At 39.2% G+C, this 19,008-nt stretch overlaps 1 protein-coding gene and 1 pseudogene across 1 annotated transcript; both read left to right on the forward strand.

The window, feature by feature from the left end:
• Positions 1-548: 548 nt before the first annotated feature.
• Positions 549-4,264, forward strand: LOC131773858 (protein Wnt-2b-A). The gene is made up of 4 exons (XM_059089823.2): positions 549-866; positions 1,012-1,235; positions 1,944-2,209; positions 3,391-4,264. The coding sequence occupies exons 1-4, from the start codon at positions 790-792 to the stop codon at positions 4,012-4,014; spliced, it is 1,191 nt and encodes a 396-aa protein (XP_058945806.2). The 5' UTR covers positions 549-789; the 3' UTR covers positions 4,015-4,264.
• Positions 4,265-17,214: 12,950 nt separating this feature from the next.
• LOC131799999 (uncharacterized) lies at positions 17,215-18,580 on the forward strand (annotated as a pseudogene).
• The last annotated feature ends 428 nt before the right edge of the window (positions 18,581-19,008 follow it).

A 19,008-nucleotide genomic window follows, 5' to 3' on the forward strand; every position in this document is an offset into this window, starting at 1 on the left:
GTTTATGTTCGCTTTTTTCTGGGTGAATGCAACACCTTGAGCGACAATGGACGCAATTCGGTTGGAAGTGCAAGCTTGCTCAAGGACGAACAATTTCCGAATCGTTCAGTCGCTTAAAACAATGTCCTCTGGTCACTTCTTATCACTCTGATCATTTCTATCATTTTTCTACAACCACTTAAGAACACTTAAGATTTAAGTGTTACCAGCTGGTTTGAATGAAGCTGTGTTTCTGAGGAAAGAAAGAAGCCGAGAAATGGAAAGTTTTAAACTACCTCGTACATAACAAAAACCATTGTTGTCTGCTCAGTAAAAATAGCCTTTTAAAAAACACCACTAACAATCAATCGCACAATCGATTTTAAGGCGGCTTCCATAGTTAAGAACATAAACACACCACTTAAGAAAAAAACAAGAGAGTGTCATCTTTTTAAAAAAGAGATGACAAATCGCACTTTCAAGGAATGTCTCGGTACTTAGTTCTAATGTAGAATCGATATCACTATCCTAAAAGCTATTACAACTATTAACATTTTCTGAGAAACAAAATCATCACAGTACCATTTCCAAATCCAACTCGCCCGCTAAAATAAAAGTTTAAGAGATGGTGCGTCCAAGAACACTTCGCGAGGGAGTTTTCGTTGATATGCCTCAGCGGTTTGACACTGTTGACGAATGTTGCTTCTAAATTTAGCGACATTCATTCGTCGTAAATTGCAGCGTTGAACCATTCAGAGCAGAAGTGTGAGGTGGGCAAACGAACAGAAATAAAGCAAAGGAGAGCCAAATATGAGGAGCATCGTGACGATTGTGGTTTTCAATCTTCTCCTGGGTTTATTCCCGATGAGAACAGCTTCACGTTGGTGGTAGAAGATTTTTTTTTCATTGACTTTCTCCTGTACAGATTGAGATTCCCGGACATAAACACAAAATATCAGCTTCAACAAGGTAGTAGTTGTGGTAAAAAACACAGATCTTCAGATTGTTTAATTGCTTGTTCTTTCAATAAAGGTTCATTTCACAAGTGTTCCAGCTTGGTTCCAAGGCCATCTGTAACCATGCAGCTGGTCTCCCTAACTTCGAACTGTGCCGTAAGAACCCTAATGTTTTGATAAGCATTGGGAAAGGCGCCAAGCTAGGAATTGAAGAATGCCAACAGCAGATGAAGAACGAGAGGTGGAATTGCTCCACGGTACCTCGGGATTTCAGTGTGTTTGGAAAAGTCTTGAAGATAGGTACGTATATAAAATAAACACATTCGCGATTGGTTTGAGAGAGAGTTGGTACATGGGAGTCAATAAAATTCTTGCATGCGATGGAGAAGCGGAGAGTCATCGAACATGAAACGTTTTGAGTTAAACAGTTAAAATTGTTGTCAGTAAACGTTTTGCAAACCAAGGCAAAATTTAATCCAAGTAATTCAAGAGCTCATTTGCTGGGAATCATAGAGCAAATAGTTTTATTTTGTGATCTCTGACAATGACATAGTTTTAAACAAGACCATCGACGGCTGACGAAATTTTTCGGCTTAAAAACTGTTATGTTATCGGCATTTGTATACTATTGCACGTTCGCTATTGATTCTGAATTCCTCTGCGCATGGTATCTGCTCGCTGTAGATTCACCATCAACTTTGGCTTGTATGAAAATCAAACACAAATTTTAACTAAGACAACGGAAGAGGAAAATATTGACAAAAAACGCGTTCTTTACTGTAGGATTAGAAAGTTGCTAAGCTTCGAAGGACCTTTTCGTTTAGACTCTTTTCTTTCAAAAATCCTTAACCAAAACATAGATAAATAAAAAAATTTATAAAATAAGTGACAATTTTGGCAAAGATTCTCTGATCAATTTCTGCCGACAGGCCCTTAAAAGACGGCTTTTCGCTCTCCGTAATGATGTAACAGTTCCTCTTTATGATATTTTTTTCTTCCTTTATGCAGCAAGCCGTGAAACTGCCTTCGTGTATGCGATTACCTCGGCTGGAGTTGTACACGCGGTAGCTCAAGGCTGCATCCGCGGTGACCTGAAAAACTGCTTTTGCAACCAAACACAACTAAGAGGAAACCGAGAAGATTTTGTGTGGTCTGGATGTTACGATCACATCGCTCACGGTATCGAAGTTGCCAAGCTTTTTGTGGATTCTGATGAACAGCAAAACGATGCTCGGGCAAAAATGAATCTTCACAACAATATGGTCGGAAGAACGGTGAGTCCTGAAATAATAAATAAACAAACGCCCACGTGTTTTCAAGCCTTTTTCTATTTTCTCACAAATTGATGTTGTAAAGGATTGATGGAAATATATGTTTTCATACTCCATGCACTATCCTCGCGTCCGACAGAGGTTTTCATCCCTCGGTAAACTAAACCGCGCCGTCCAATTATCAGTTGTGGCTTGCACGGAGCATAATCCCTAGTAAGTGGGCAGTAAGTCTCTTTCTTCGAGAACTGAGCGCTTCTCACGTGGGTAACAGGCTTCTATGAGTAAATTCTGAGTTTTAAGATTAGCTTTCCCACCAGAAGAAAAAAAAACTAACAGAGTGCGATCTGGTGAACAAGTTAAAACATTGACCACAGTTTTCTATAATCTGTAACCTTATTGATCGTAGAAATGACGTCAACAATGTCCAAAACTAAAGTAAAAACCAATTGCACTTTGGTCACATGTGTTTTCCCGCGCATCAGACAGTTAGCTGATTTCTTTTTACTTTGAATCCTCATTGGCTTTTTGGGATATCTCTTTTGATTGGCCCTAGCATAATTGTGATTATTCTGGTTTTAGTTTTAAGACGCTTAATCGAAAGGCACTCCTTTCTTTTCTTAGCTCAGAGTTGATTTTCTATCCCAGCAAACTATAATTTCGACATTTCATTTTACTCAAAAACGGTAATTCTCCGTGATGCAAATAATCTCTCATTAACATGAATAGGTTGTTAAAAACTGAAAAATTTTCTTCTTCCTCTTAAGTAGAATCGTAATACAGTCGAACTAAGTGGTACGGTAATAAGTGATCACCCTGTATATAGCGGTCGGTCGTCAAAGTTTCGAAAATTTTTCCCTTTAATCACTGTTATTTTTACCTCTATTAAGCAGCCGTGGTCTCCCTTCACTGAGTCCCAACAGCCTGTTTATTTTGTCTTCCACCTGTATTGAATGGTCAGTTAACGCGGAACTGATCAAATAAAACTAGGATCCACGTAAAATTTAGTCCTCATTTATCTCTCGATTTAATATTGGTAGTATTAGTAAACAAGTTTTTGTACATTGAGTGGTTAATTTTTAGCATAAATTGGCGTTTTTTATCTTTTCTTTATAATACTCTATTCTGTGGAATTTGTTTTAAGACATTCCAAGACCGTTACAGGTTTGACTGTACAATTTTTGCAGGTCGTAAAAAATCGCACAGTCGTGAACTGTTTGTGCCATGGTCCTTCTGTATCATGTGTCATGCAGACCTGCTACAGAAGTTTGGCTCCTTTCAGCGCCGTGAGTCGCCATCTTCGCGGAAAATATGACAATGGCGTTCTTGTGATTGTTGATCAGAAGGGGGAGAAATTCGTGGTGGCTAATGAGACTAAGGACAAGTCTTGGCGTGACAGCCTCGTGTTCTTTCAGAAGTCTCCGGATTACTGCGTCCCGAACCCCGACTTAGGCTGGCCAGGAACCACGGGAAGGGTGTGTTACAACGGGAACACGACCACAGCCGCAGGTAACGGGACATGTGAGACATTGTGCTGTGGGCGCGGGTTCAATACGATCCAAGTCGAGGAGGATTACAAGTGCAATTGCAATTTTGTCTGGTGTTGTGATGTGAAGTGCAGCACGTGTAAAGGAACTGTTGAAAAAAACGTCTGTAAATCGCCCGAGGAGCATATTTCTGAAGGAAACAGTAAGCTCGAGAAAGACGCAGAAACGGCGGGTAAACAATCGCGAAAAAGGAAGAACAAGGAACAAAGTGTTTTACCTCGCACTGACAACAACAATCGAGAAGTGAAGAAGATCAAAGGTTAATACTTCCCATTGAACTGGAGAAGACTGACAAAGGAATGACAACAATGAAGTCGGTGAAAAAGCACAATAGACAGAGAATTCTATGTAGTTACAAAGTAGGCGAGTTTGAGCAAGTGCTGTATGTGCTTTAAAGTCATTGTGTCATCGAAAACAGTAACTTATCTTTGCTTTTCAATAGAGACTTTGGAGGTTAACAGTTTGGCATAAAAAGCTCGACACTATACCCTGCATTCAGTTAGGCATTGTAAATAAAAACAGTTTTCCTTATATGTGTTAAAACTTCTTTTCGTAGCCTTTTGCATGGAAATCGTGGAAGAAATAATTATGAACTCATTGAAAAGCTTTTAAAATATTAAAATATCAACCAAATAAAACATCAAAATATCAACTTGATGATATATTAAAGTATTGTGTCATTTCCGTCAAATTACAACGAAAAAAAAAAAAAGAATTGGAATTCAACGTTGTTCGCTCCAACTTTGGTTTAACCTTTAACCGGTCGGTACCATTTCCAGAATAAATCTTTCATGATAGTCGGAGCACTTCAATCTTCATTCAGTCATTGCTAGAATGGATAACGCAGAAACTATTTAATAAAAGGCTTTCAACGCCCGCCATGTTTGAATATTTTTTATTTTTAGAAGTATAATATAAGTTTTCATCGATAGTAAATTTAAGTCAAATAAATGTAAAAGCCCTTTCTTACAAGACAATTACCTGAATTCTTCAGGACAAATATGCTCGAAGAGCATGCTTGTTAAACACCATGGGTTCCCATGGTTGATGTCAACGTTTTTATCCAACATTAGCTTTGGAGAAATTTTTGTAATGTTATAAAAAATATTCTAGAACGTTACGTAATATAAAAATGTGGTATTTAATTAAAACAAATAAAAGAATCTCCCAACAAAAATAAACCGACGGAATTTTTGTCAACTCTCTATTCTACGACCGAAAATCTGTACAATCACCGTAATGAATTACTCATTATTGGTGACTTAAACTTCAACATGCTCAACAATGATAGCTGTTCTCCTGACAACCGGCTATCTGAATACTGTGACCGTTTTCAACTAACAAACATTGTAACTGTGCCTACCCGAATAACGGATACATCGAGTACACTTCTTGATGTTATACTGACAACTCATCCGCAACGATTCTGCTGTACTACGACCTTACAACTCGGTATCAGTGATCATGACATGGTTGTCACAATTCGTAAGTGGAAGCTTCCTAAACCTCCACCAAAGCTCATTAGTTATCGTTCGATGAAACGGTTCGACACTGATATTTTTCTCCAGGATCTAAACAGTGTCCCCTGGGACTGTGCGTTTATTCATGATGATATCAACGACATTTGGGCGACCTGGTATAAATTATTCACTGAAGTGATTGATCATCACGCACCACTTAAGAAGAAATTAGTACGCGGCAATGCTGTGTCATGGATGACACCAAAAATTATCCAGGCTATAAACACTAGAAATCGTCTCCACAGAAGGTTTACTAAGAAGAAAACATCTGAAAATTGGGAGACCTACAGGAAACAACGGAACCTTGTCACATCCTTAAAACGTTCTTCCCTCAAGTCATACTGCATTAATGTATCCACAAACTCCGAATACCACGGGGAATTTTGGAAGAAATTTCATTGTTTACTCCCAAGTAAAGACAGAGGTAACAGCCATGTTCAGCTGATTGAAGACGGGCGCCTCATCATTGATAGTAGTGATATCGCCAATCTTCATCCTCATCGTATGACTGCAGCTGTTTGTTTTGTAAACAAATAGTCTAGTCACCGATATTCCCTTTTATTAAATTACTGATTATTTTAATAGCAATTATTCATTCTAGATAATTAATTTTTATTTCTTACCTATTACTCATTACTTATACATGTAAATTATGTAAATTTTTATGGCACATTTGCATTTAAACGAGCTATTCGCTCATATGCGATATGTGGTTAAATAAAGTTACTTACTTATGTATTTCTTTCCACGAAAAACAGGAAGTAGAAGTAATTGACGTCATCAACCGTATATGGCAGTATACAACCGTATATGGCAGTATGCAGTATAAAGACATCCAGTTGACCAGCGAAGCTTTATTTCATTCAGTTGTAGCTTTGATAACAGAGAGAAATCTTATCAGGATCATGTCTAATCAAGATTTGGTAACCGCTGCATTAACAGCGATATTTGATGGAGTGCTTCCTTCAAATTCCATCTATCAACTTTTCAGTCAAATTTACATGGGCACGGTTCCCTTATGGCAGCCACCGTCATCATCACCTTTCCCCATTATCACAAGTTCAACTCACAATGGAATAATTGTCCAGAATCCCATTCAAAATATCGTAGTTAATTACGTAGACCCAGCAGAGCTTGATCCTCGATTTCATTTTGATTTCCGGAACGTCATACGTCCTGATTGGAACTGCTTTAGAGGGAACTATTACTATCCGTATCAACGACCGCGCGGTTGGTACAGAATAGCTTTAAACGTTCTCGGAAGATACCAGGACGGCAACCTTTGGCTCGGTCCTAACGGTCTGCGTAATGCACCAGCCTTTGGAGAATGGCCTGTCTCATATCATGGTACAAATATCAAGTTCGTTAACAGCATCATAAAACAAGGTTTTCGGCCCGGCCCGAATGCATTGTTTGGCAGAGGCATCTACAGCAGCCCCAGTATTGAAATGGTTGAACGGAAGGGTTATGCAAAGGAATTTATACATAATGGTAAAGTTTACAAAGTTGCGCTGCAAAATCGTGTCAATCCTTTTACATCCCGTTTTATCCCAGCCCGGTATACAGGTACCGGAGCTGACTACTGGCTGTCACAATATGGAGACATACGTCCTTATGGTGTGCTCATCAAAGAAGTCGTAACTGGATACTAATTCTTAGAACACAACAGCGACATCGATGAATAAAGGTGAAACAAAATATATATAATCGCACGATACAATTTCCGGCAAAATTTCCGCACAGCCCCATACATCATTATACATCCATATATGGGGCTTTATTATTCAGTGTATCACCAGTAAGATGTACATGCATAATTAAGTATGGGGCTGTGCGGAAATTTTTCCCAATTTCCTTGACACAAGGAAATACTAAAGGATATGGTTTTAAATAACATTAAAAATGTTTCTTTTCTACTAAGGAAAAATTTAGTTTAATTAAACTTATTCTCGTTCAACATCGCATGAGAAGTGCATGTTTCACCATTTAGCCTTTTCTCTTGACATTGTTATAGCTGGCGTGTCAGGGTTGATCTAGATCTAACTTTTTATATCCAACGTAACGTTTTTAGCGGTTAATGCCGTGCACTTAACCTCACGGGTGGTGTGCGGTTCCTTGTTTATATTTTTCGGTGTAAAAATTGAAGTTGAAACTCCTCAAGTTTGGTGTTTTTTTGTACACCCCAAAGATGTTCCAAAAAATAAAGTCTGCATACAAGAATTCTTGATAAGGTAGAAAGCTGGAACTTCACTGGTAGTCTAAGTTAGAGATAGATCTTTTGAATCTATTGAAAACACACATTGTATAAGAAGTTAGTCTGCTTTTTGGGGTCCATCTGTTATATGTTTAAACAAATATTTTTCTTATTATTTACTTAACCACCTCTCATGTGATAGATATTCAGCATTAATTGGCATGATCAATGTATATGTTTTGGTTCTTAAAAAAATTATCTTTGGTTGAAAGTTTTTCAATTTGATTTGATTTTTATATTTTATTGATTTATATTCATTACCATGCTCTACAACCAAAAAAAAAAAGGGAAATTACACTGATTTATAAAATTTAAAACCAAAACAATCCGAAGGATAACATTTATACAATAAATATGACGGACAAGTATTTTCAAAATAGCTGTCTGCCACAGAAGTAGCATTTCATATTCCTTCCCATTAAATGTAAATAGTGTTACAATGTATCTCCATAACATGTACAAGAGGTTTTTCATGATATCCAGAATTATCAAGGGCAAGGTAAGCATTATCAGCTGAAGCCAAAGGCTGAGACCCACAATGCTTACTGAGATGTTGTGGATATCAGGAAGAGCCAAGGTCAATAATTTTTATAATACATTGATATGTCAAAGAAAATATTCAACAGTACTAAAGGAATTAATACCACAGTAGAGTTATAACTTGCTCTTTTCCATGGGTTCTGTTGTTTTTGTTTCCTTGAGTACTCCTGAAAACTTGCCCGGCTACTTTTGCTTATCTTTTTCTGTTCTCTGCAGGAGCACTATCTTCTTCAATTTTCCTCTTTAACAAAACACACATTGAGCCATCATTTTCGTGTCAATTGCCTGGTTCAAGCTATGTGACTGCACTCTCCACATGACAAATAACTGCTGCAGCTTTGTGGTGTTGTATGCATGAGAAAATATCCAGAATGATCAGCAGCTCACAGAATAGAAATGGAGACTTAGTATTAAAATAATACATTTCACTTTATGGTTTTGCAGATAATATTGTATCATATTTTTTCATGTTTTTCTTAATGGTGAAATGAATAGTGAAACAATATTTTAATTCACAGTGTCATGAAATGAAGCCCAAATGGCTTTATGGTCTGTAAAATATGTTTCAAAAACACCTACTTGGACATCCAAGTGGGATATGTTTGTGGGATATGTTTGTATATATGTGATCAATACCAGTTTTGTTGTCAGTTGTACAAGTTGATATCAACTGCTTGAAACCTTTATCTCTTATTAGTAAATTATACAATGGTCTAGTACGTACCCTCCTGACAATCCCACCCAGGATCCTAGGTGGGAACGGTGGGATCTTGGGTGGGAATTCGGGTGGGATTTCTGCATCCCACCTGGGAGTTTAGGCTGGACTTATGCCTTCTACCCGGGATCCCACTTGGGATCCTTTATCCCACCAAGGAAAATACTCTCACTCATGATCTTGGGAAGGATCCATGCAAAGAAGTGGCGCATCTCACTTACATTTATGACTTTTAGGTAAGATAATTCCAAAAGATGTTCAGTGTATCTCTAACATAAAAGGCACAAATGTATTTAGTCTCCTTTGAACCCAATGATTCTGGCAGCCATAAAAGGTACATGTAACTATATATTCTACATGATATTTACCTAAGCGCCAAGGACAAGAACTGAGGCACGACCAATTCGTGTAAGGGTTTAATCAAACAGGGACACAACTAGCTGCTGAGTAAAAGCGCACTCCGACATCCGTCAGAAGGAGGTCATCTCGGGTAGATTTCCGATTACGAAATCCGAGCTCGCCCGATGTTGTCTTCGTGATGAAGGCCCTATTTAGCATATTAGACCCGCAAAACAGAGTAGAAACGAACACGTGCTTCGTTTTCGCTCATGACTTCGTATTACCCTTAAGATATTTGCATTTTTTTTTCCGTTGCTTACCTATATTACAGACTCCAATAAATTTTTGCGATGCCTCCTTTTCACGGATGGCCGATTACAACTACAATATAGAGACATCTCCACGAAATCTGTCAAAAGGAGGATGTTACAACACCAGAGGTCATCTCGGGTAGATTTCTGATGACGAAATCCGAGCTCGCCCGATGTTTTCATGAAGGCCCTATTTCACATTTTAGAGCCGCAAAATAGAGTAGAAAGGAGCACTTACTTCGTTTTCGCTCATGACTTTGTATTAGCGTTAAGATATTTGCATTTTTTTTCGTTGCTAACCTATATGACAGATTCCACAAAATACATTTGACGCCTTCTTTTCACGGATGGCCGATCACAACTACAACGTAATGACATCTTCACGAAATCTGTCAAAACATAGTTAGTTGAGGGGACTAACTACTAACTATGGTCAAAAGGAGGATTTTTAAACACCGGAAATCTTCTGGATTTCTGATGAAATAAATTTAACGCAGTTACGTTCAGAGTTTAAGCGATATATTGTTATTTCTAATATGGTAATTGAAAAAAAAAAAATTGTACATTGCCTCGATTGGACGGAGATTAAGTTTGAATATAATGTAGCAGGCGACAAGGATAATCCGTGACTTGTCTCACCTATTATATTTTCTCTATCTGCGTTGTGCCATGATCATCATTGAAAATATTCTACGATAATATTTTTTACAATATTTAGATGAGGATATTCAATTCTAAACGCAAGAGCGTACTTAGGGAAAGATCTATAAGAAACAGTTTCTCATGAATACATTTTAAAAATTCTTTTAGCCGACTTCTAAATAGATAAAAAATTACTACACATATATATTTCACTTCGACGATTATCTTAATAAACAACTAATGGGAAGTTCTGAGAATCAGTTTTTAATACTACATGTTAAATTAATGGTTATTTTTCTCTTCCTGCTTAAGGGCTCTTTCGCAGTTTGGACAACGCCAGTTTGCACTTGAATCTTCCAAAATAATTGTTGAAATGCATTTCCTGTGAAAAAACTCCTTGCAGCTACAACATTTCACACAACGAGAAGGAGACTTTATTATCGATTGGAATACGGCCGAACGCTGAATACGAATTGAGTGAGCAAACAGATACTTTGATCTCTCGCACGTTAACAAATTTCCCGCCTTTGCTAGTTTGGACCATTCAATTGTCTGGGAGTTAATCGACCGTATCATTTATCTTTCCTCTCCATTTCCGGTGTTTTAAAATCCTCCTTTTGACAGATTTCGTGGAGGTGTTACTATGTTGTAGTTGTAATCGGCCATCCGTGAAAAGGAGGCATCGCAAAAATTTTGTGGAGTCTGTAATAAAGGTAAGCAACGAAAAAAAAAAAGCAATATCTTACGCCTAATACGAAGTCATGAGCGAAAACGAAGCACGTGTTCGTTTCTACTCTGTTTTGCGGGTCTAATATGCTAAATAGGGCCTTCATCACGAAGACAACAGCGGGCGAGCTCGGATTTCGTAATCGGAAATCTACCCGAGATGATCTCCTTCTGACGGATGTCGGAGTCTGCTTTCCGCCGAGTAACAGTGGCATTACAGCTGATGCGAAGCCACGATCGATCCAACGAAACGCATGCTAAATCTTAGTACCGCTGACCGGTACTGGCAAACAGTTGTTATCTGTTCCATGATCCTATTCAAATGTCCTGCTCAAGGTTCTGAAATTATTTACATGAAAAAGCACCGTGGCACTTGATAGGAATTCCCAACTATGCAAATAAGCTCTGATTTGAAAAGCTTGGAATTACTGGTAAAGAAAGAATGGAGGAAGAATCCTCTTCAGTTTTGCGAGGACTTAGAATTCCTAGGAATTCCTGGGAATTCTCAACTATACAGCATTCTTAAAATAACTTTTAAAGTTTTCATTGAAGGTAAATTAATGTCAAATAAATGTGAAAGTCCTGTCTGACAAGACAATTACCCGAATTCTTAAGGATAAGATTTTCTAAATTTAAGCGTGTGTATGCTTTTCTTATGCATGATAGCCTGAAAGACAATTTGGTTTGTAGTCGAACTCATTTTCGTTCAAAATATGCTGGAAGAGCATGCTTGTTAAACCCCTGAAATCACATTTATTTGGGTTTCCATGGTTGATGTCAATGATGTTTTTATCCAACATTAGCTTTGGATAATATTTTTGTAATGTTATAGAAAATATTCCAGAACGTTCCACTATTTACCTACTCATGTTTAGTAATGCTGATATTGTTTAATACACAAAATATGATGTAATCATCACAGAATATTCTAGAATATCCGGAACTGTTAAGAATGTCTCTTTAAATAAAGTTCACAACAGGCGGTTGTTGTTATCATTCGATAAGCTGTCAATAAAACTGTGTGTGTTGCAGACTTACGTGATTAATAGCAATACAACGTTTGCTTGTCCAGCCATTCTATATGTTGTCTGCGAACCAAAAATAACTGCTAAGTAACTGCCAATAAGCGGGGATCATAACAATATTACTATGCATTTTTTTCCACGAAAAACAGGAATTAGAAGTAGTTGACGTCATCCGGCCATCCGAAGCTTTATTTCATTCAGTTACAGCTTTGATCACAAAAATAGATTTTACTAGGATCATGTTTTATCAAGATTTGGTATCCGCCGCATTCACAGCGGTTTTTGGTAGAGGGCTTCCTTCAAATTCTATTCATCAACTTTTCAGTCAAACTCACCTGAACACGGTTCCCTTTTGGCAACCACCGTCATCATCGCCTTTCCGCGCTATCACGAGTTCAGCTCACAATGGAATAATTGTTCAGAATCCCATCCAAAATATCGTAGTTGACTACGTAGATCTAGCAGAGCTTGATCCTCGATTCCATTTTGATTTCCAGAACGTCATACGTCCTTATTGGAACTGCTTTAGAGGGAACTATAACTATCCATATCAACGACCGTACGGTTGGTACAGAATAGCTTTAAACGTTCTCGGAAGATACCAGGACGGCAACATTTGGCTCGGTCCTAACGGCTACGTAATGCACCAGCTAAAGGAGAATGGCCCGTCTCGTATCACGGTACAAATATCGAGTTCGTTCACAGCATCATAAAACAGGGTTTAAGGCCCGGCCCGAGTGCAAGGTTTGGCATCGGCATCTACAGCAGCCCCATTATTGAAATGATTGAACGGATGGGTGATGCAAAGCCTTTTAAACATAATGGTAAAGTTTACAAAGTTGCTCTACAAAATCGTGTCGATCCTGATCACCTCCAGATTATCCCAGCCGTATTTACAGGTACTGGAGCTGACTACTGGCTGTCAAAATCTGGAGGCATACGTCCTTACGGTGTGCTCATCAAAGAAGTTGCAATTGGATGCTAATTCTTAGAACACAACAGCGACGCGAATGAATGAGGGAGAAACATAATATATATAATCGGACGATACAATTTTCTTGACACAAAATTTGCAACTCTCACTCATTCCTGTTAGCATGAATATGATATTCAGCGTCATACATGTGCGGAAAGTTCCTGAGTTAAAGGATTATGGCAAAAACATTCCGTAGAGCGCAAATCAAACGATTATTGTCAAACGAAATCACTGACCATGACGAAGGACCAGCATGAGTCGCGTCCGCTTCCTCAACAAGCACACTAACAAAATACACGTGTGAAATACAAAGTGTGAGAGCCTAAGAGATTAATCACGGTTACACAGAATGAAATAAGCTTGGATGTACGTGGAATTGTGTAATGGAGAACCGAGTGATTAAAGAAAAGTAGAAAAATACAGTTTGAGAGTCTTGATGCCTTACGCCGGGCGTGGTGTGCTCGATAGCTAGTTTCCCCTCCCTCCCCCGTTATAGTTTAACATACTTGGTGAAGGATTTATTCATAACACAGTAATAGGGACCTTAAGCAGTCAGGACGGCAACGCCAAGGAAGACTTCGATTAAAAAATAAATTTCTACCTTTAATTAGAATTTCAAAAATGGCTGCATGTGTTTACCGTCTCATACGGCGCCACACATCAACTTCAGCATGACGTATTAAAGAAGCGTTGAGTTCTAAATGGAAATTAAAATAATTTGCCGTCGCGGTTTCGGTTCGCAGACGACGCAAATTGTGTTGATTTCACGTTGTTGTTTTGCATAGGACGGCTAAGAAGTGTACAAAGTTTCCAAACGTACGCGCTGAGCTATTGTTCTGTCTATCAGATATTCTGTTTTTCCATGTCCTCGCTGCCGTCGCCGTCGTGGTTTGCTTAATGTCCCTATTAAGACGCACAGAACTCCATCCTGGAAACGTTAACGATCCTTTTTGGATAATACTTCTCCGTTAGTGATTAAACTAACAACCCCATCTTCAAAATAAATAAAATAGTAAATTTTGTGCACAGTCATAAGATCACACATACGAAACTCTCTACGCTGCTAATATTCGCATTAACTTCGCCATTAATCGTTTTATTTTCAATGATTTTTTGTAGAAGCCGCGCGTTAGTAGATCATGACGTTTCGATTGCATAATGCTAGTCTTCTTCAGGCGATGAGGTCGACTGGTCATGCGTGATCTTATAAAGCATGATGCTCTGCTGTGATTAGTTGTTTTTCAACAGCTCTGATTGGCGCATTTCGATCTTAACTGTTTAACTCAGTGATTTGCTCCTTTGGCGGTCCGCTGTCGCACGGCTCTCCTGTTGTTGTTTTTTTTGATCGTGGACATCCACACTATTGGAATTTCTATTCCACTATCCCTGTTGATGTTGTCAGTGTGAAGCCTTATATGAGTTGCCTCTTTGATCCTGCGCGTGTAGTAATAAGGGTCACCATCAACTTTACTTCGTTCCAGAGTGGCTTGTGTCCGGTGTTGTGGGCATGCTCTGAAACGGCGGAGGTCTCGGTACGGACGAGTCGGATGTCTCGATCGTGCTCGGGCATGGGTCTTCCAGTCTCTCCGATGTACACCTTGCCACATTCACAGGGATTCCTGTAAACTACGCCATCTTGTTTAGCCGGATCGACAGCGTCTTTTGGTCGTACTAGCTGAGATCTTAGCGTAATCTCCGACTTGAAAACAGCGCGTACGCCTTGTTGTTGTAGGCAACGGCGAAGCTGTTCGGACAGACCTTTGACATAAGGTAAAACCGTGGTAGCTTTGAACGCGATGGCGGGTTCAGCACTGTTGTTTGATTTTCCGGTCTTGGTAAGTTTCTGCAAGAAAGGAAAAGGATAACCATTAGAAACCAGAACAGATGACAGATGTTTTTTCTCCTCAGAGATGACAGAGGGTTTTATTACGAGACGTTTAGCACCCTCGTAAAGGCACTTAACAAAACCGCGTTTTACTGATTGAGGGTGGTGTGAATCATACGCTAAGTATTGATCGGTGTGGGTGGGCTTCCCGTATACGCTGGTGGTGAGGGGGCCCGTCGGCTTCTCTCAAAACTGCGGTGTCTAGGAAGGCGAGTTTTTTGTCATTCTCTGTCTTCATGGTGAAGCGGATGGAAGGCTGCTGGCTGTTTAGACGCTGTAAGAAGTCATCCACGTTTTCGCGATCCAGGATGGTAAAGGTATCGTTCACGTAGCGTTTCCAGAACCTAGGCTCGTAGGATGATGTAGTTATCGCCTGTTCTTCGAAACTCTCCATGTAGAGGTTAGCAATAGCACATGATAGTCGACGCACCTCAATCTTAATTCAGTCTTTGCTAGAATGGATAACGCAGAAATCACTTATCTGGTTATAAGCCTTTCCCTCCCCACCCCCACGTCTATGGATATCCATGGGACAACTAAAATACTCTCTTTCGAACGGCAAATTAAACAGGCTGTTCTGCTAGTTAGATGGCTCCATCAGTGCTTAGACACTTATAAAGGGGTTAAATCTCTAAATAAACTGTTGTAGTGCGTCAGCGGGGGAATATAACAAGGAAATACACGAATGCTACTCTTGTCGCGAATACTTCCTGTTAATTAAGTTACATTGAATGCGTCAAACCGAAGCTCACTCTTTTTTATGCTGAAGATAATTACCTTCTAGCTGTTTACATGATTTAAAAAAATCACCTTTTTAATAATCTAGACTCACGAGCTAAGAAGCATAAGACAACCTTCTCTGTTTTTAATGGTGGTGGTGGTGGTGAAGGGGGGTGTGGGGGGGTGGAGAGGGGGTTGCATTTACTTAATGCATGGATTTCTGCTAAAAGCCGATCAATCAATTTGTACGAGCAGATGGTAAACAACTAATGTTTCCACGAATAACAGGAAGAAGAGTTAAGTGTCACGCTACATTAGCATGAAATAATTCACCTGTATTCGCTGAAGACGAGCTGGTTGTCGAGAGAACCTTTCAATAATGTCAAATTTGGATTTACTGAATGCTGGATTTGCAGCAATATTCGGTGAAGATGGACTCCCTTCAAGTAACATACACGAACTGTTCGAAGCAACCTACATCATGGAACCTTTTCCTTCTCTGGGAGTAACTGGAGGTCGTTCTAGTTTGAGAAGTCGCGTAATAAACGTGTTTGTGTTTGGGTTACAAGGCGAAATATTCGCTGTAAGGGTGCGGGAAACGTACACAGTCAGCGAATTAAAAGCTATTATTGAAGAAAAGACGGGAATAGACACGAGCGTGATGGGTCTGATTTACGGTGGCAAGAGACTTGATGATAGCGATGAAACCCCTTTAATCAGCCTTGGAATTTGTCATAGCAGTAGCATCTTCCTAATGCTGGGTTTACGTAATACTGGCTTGCTGCATCTTGGTATCGATCCTAGCGGACTGGCTCGCTCTAGCGGCGACAATCGTGAAGTGAAGAAGATCGAAGGTTAATACTGACCTCCCATTGAGCTGGAGAGGACAAATGGATAACAACAATGAAGTCCGTGGGAAAGCGCAATAGAAAGAGAATTCTATGTAGTTGCAAGATGAGTGACACTGTGCAAGTGCTATGCTATGATGTCTCTGTGTTATGGAAAACAGTAACCGTGCTTCACTGTTCAATTGCGATATGGGAGGTGAAAAGTTTCGCATAAGAAGCTCGAAATTATTCCCCTATTCTGTTAGGCCTTCTAAATAAACACAAAGCTTTCCCTATACATATTTAAACTTTTTTTGTGGCCTTTTGCATGGAAGAAATAATTATCGAGTCATAAAAAGCTTACTATGAACTCTTTTCCGTCAAATTACGACGAAGAAAAAATTTAGAATTCAACGTTGTTCGCACTAATGTTAATTTGACCTACAACCGGTAGGTATAATTTCCGGAAAAATCTTTCATGACTCAGTCTCAACGCACTTCAATTTTGATTCGGCTATTGCTAGAATGGATACGGAAAATCAGTTATCTGGTTATTAGCACTCTCTTCACACCCCTACGTCTATGGATTTACCATTAGAAACCTACAATAATGCTCTGGGAATAACCTCTTTCGAACGGCAAGAAGGCTGTCCTGTCGATAAGACTGCTCCATCTATCCTAATTTAGTTCTTAGAAGCGTGTGTTGACTGAGTAAGGAACTGAAAATGAGAAAGCTAATCAATAGACATGAACGTTATTAGAAACGTAAGTTGATTGACTAGGGAGCAAAAAAGGCATAGCTAATTAAAAAACGCAATTGGTTTTTTATTATACTATACGTTTTTAGTTTCTCTAGTGCAACACGGCTGAATGTCCCCTTGCTACAAGCTAAGACCTCACCCCCCTCCACACAGATAAAAGTTTCGTTAAAATACGGTTGTATTAACTTACAAGAAAAAATGTCAATGCACGGAAGTGCAAATTCTGCTTTCGATTTCCGTAAAAAGCCGACCAATCAATTTTCCCGCTAGGATGATAAACAGCTATTGTTTTCAGGAATAACAGGAACTAAGAGTTAAGAGTATACAAAACTGAAATTATTCATCTATGTTCGCTGAAGGCGAATTGGTTGTGTTCATCTTAGAGAGAGACTTCAGAAAATGTCAAATTTGGAATTGCTGAATGCTGGATTCGCAGCAATATTCGGTGAAAATGGCCTCCCTTCGAGTGACATACACGAACTGTTCGAAGCAACCTACATCATGGAACCTTTTCCTTCTCTAGGAGCAAGTGGAGGTTGGTCTAGTCTGAGAGGGCACATGATAGATGTGTTTGTATACGGCCTACAAGGCGAAATATTCACTGTTAAAGTGCTGAACACGTGCACAGTCAGCGAGTTAAAGGCTACTATTGAAGAAGAGACAGGAATATACGCGAAAGTGATGGGTCTGATTTACTGTGGCAAGAGACTCGATGATAGAGATGAAACCCCTTTAAGCAGCCTTGGAATTTGTCATGGCAGTAGCGTCTTCTTAGTGCTGAGTTTACGTGGTGGTGGCTTGCCTCATCATAGTGTTGATCCTGACGGGCTTGATCCCCAGTACGATTTTGATTTTAGTAACGTCAAAGATGACGGTGAGATATACATGAGAGGAGGGCATCAATATCATCGACCTTACGGTTGGAACAGAATAGCAGTCAAAGTTGTTAGCAAGTTCGGTTACAACGAATGGCTCGGCCCAAACGGCATACGCACCGAAGGAGCTCCAAACGAATGGGCGGTTTCTTATCACGGCACAGCGATTGAGAACGCTGACAAGATCATCAAAGAAGGCTTCAAACCTGGTCCTAGACAACTGTATGGCAAAGGCGTTTATAGCAGCCCCAGTATTGAAATGGTTGGAAACCAGTACGCACAACCATTTGACCACAAGGATGAGCGTTAAAGTAATTGCTTTTCAGAACCGTGTTAATCCTAATCGTGTCAAAATCATTTCCGCTGAAAAAACAGGTGTTGGGGCCGATTACTGGCTCACACAGAAAGGCGATATTCGTCCCTATGGTGTGCTTATTAAAGAAGTTAAATGAACGTAATCCTTTTCAAACCATTCCAGTGCTCACACGCCCGTGATTAAGTTTACACGAATTTCGCGACCCTCAGGCAAGTTTACTGATTTACATTTGCTAGTTGCTCGAATGTTTCAAGGATAAAATTCTCCTTAAAGTTTAACTTTGCTTGTCCGTAGACTATTTAAACATTATTGGAAGAACAATTTTGGTTTTTAACAATGGTGGTAAACGTAAAAGCGTAGTGTAAGGAATGCTTAAAATCATGCCGGAAGGGCGTGCATGTTTAACTGGCTTTCCATGGTTAATGTGAACGATAATTCTTTTATTCAGCTTAAGCTTCAAAAGCATATTGTTGTATCGTTCTAGAATACATTTCAGATCATTCTGTTATTTACCTTGTCATGTTTGATCATGCCGATACTGATAAGCTGAAAAAAAAGCCCCCAAAAAACTTCTAAATATCATTAAATAATTTTCAGTAATAAGAGAAAAATTTCTGAGAAATCGCTCTGCTCCTAACTTATTGTAATGATGTCAACCTTACGACTAGAGCTAAAACTTCTCGATGTATTTACGAGTAATTAAATTGAAAACAAACTGCTGATTTGGATTTTCTAGAGCCACTCAAATCTGAAAATGTTCATAACGTTAAAAACATCTGATGCCATTTTCCATTGGTAAACAAACCCGGCACCTGCACCATGGAAG

This window comes from Pocillopora verrucosa, chromosome 14 (genome assembly GCF_036669915.1).
Source record: "Pocillopora verrucosa isolate sample1 chromosome 14, ASM3666991v2, whole genome shotgun sequence".
Lineage (NCBI taxonomy): Eukaryota > Metazoa > Cnidaria > Anthozoa > Scleractinia > Pocilloporidae > Pocillopora > Pocillopora verrucosa.

Bases quoted from the DNA above. Each gene is read 5' to 3' on its own strand.
- LOC131773858 (XM_059089823.2), top strand. From the start codon at position 790: ATGAGGAGCATCGTGACGATTGTGGTTTTCAATCTTCTCCTGGGTTTA. The intron at 1,236-1,943 runs GTACGTATATAA...TCCTTTATGCAG, and splicing joins TGGAAAAGTCTTGAAGATAG to CAAGCCGTGAAACTGCCTTC. The intron at 2,210-3,390 runs GTGAGTCCTGAA...CAATTTTTGCAG, and splicing joins ACAATATGGTCGGAAGAACG to GTCGTAAAAAATCGCACAGT.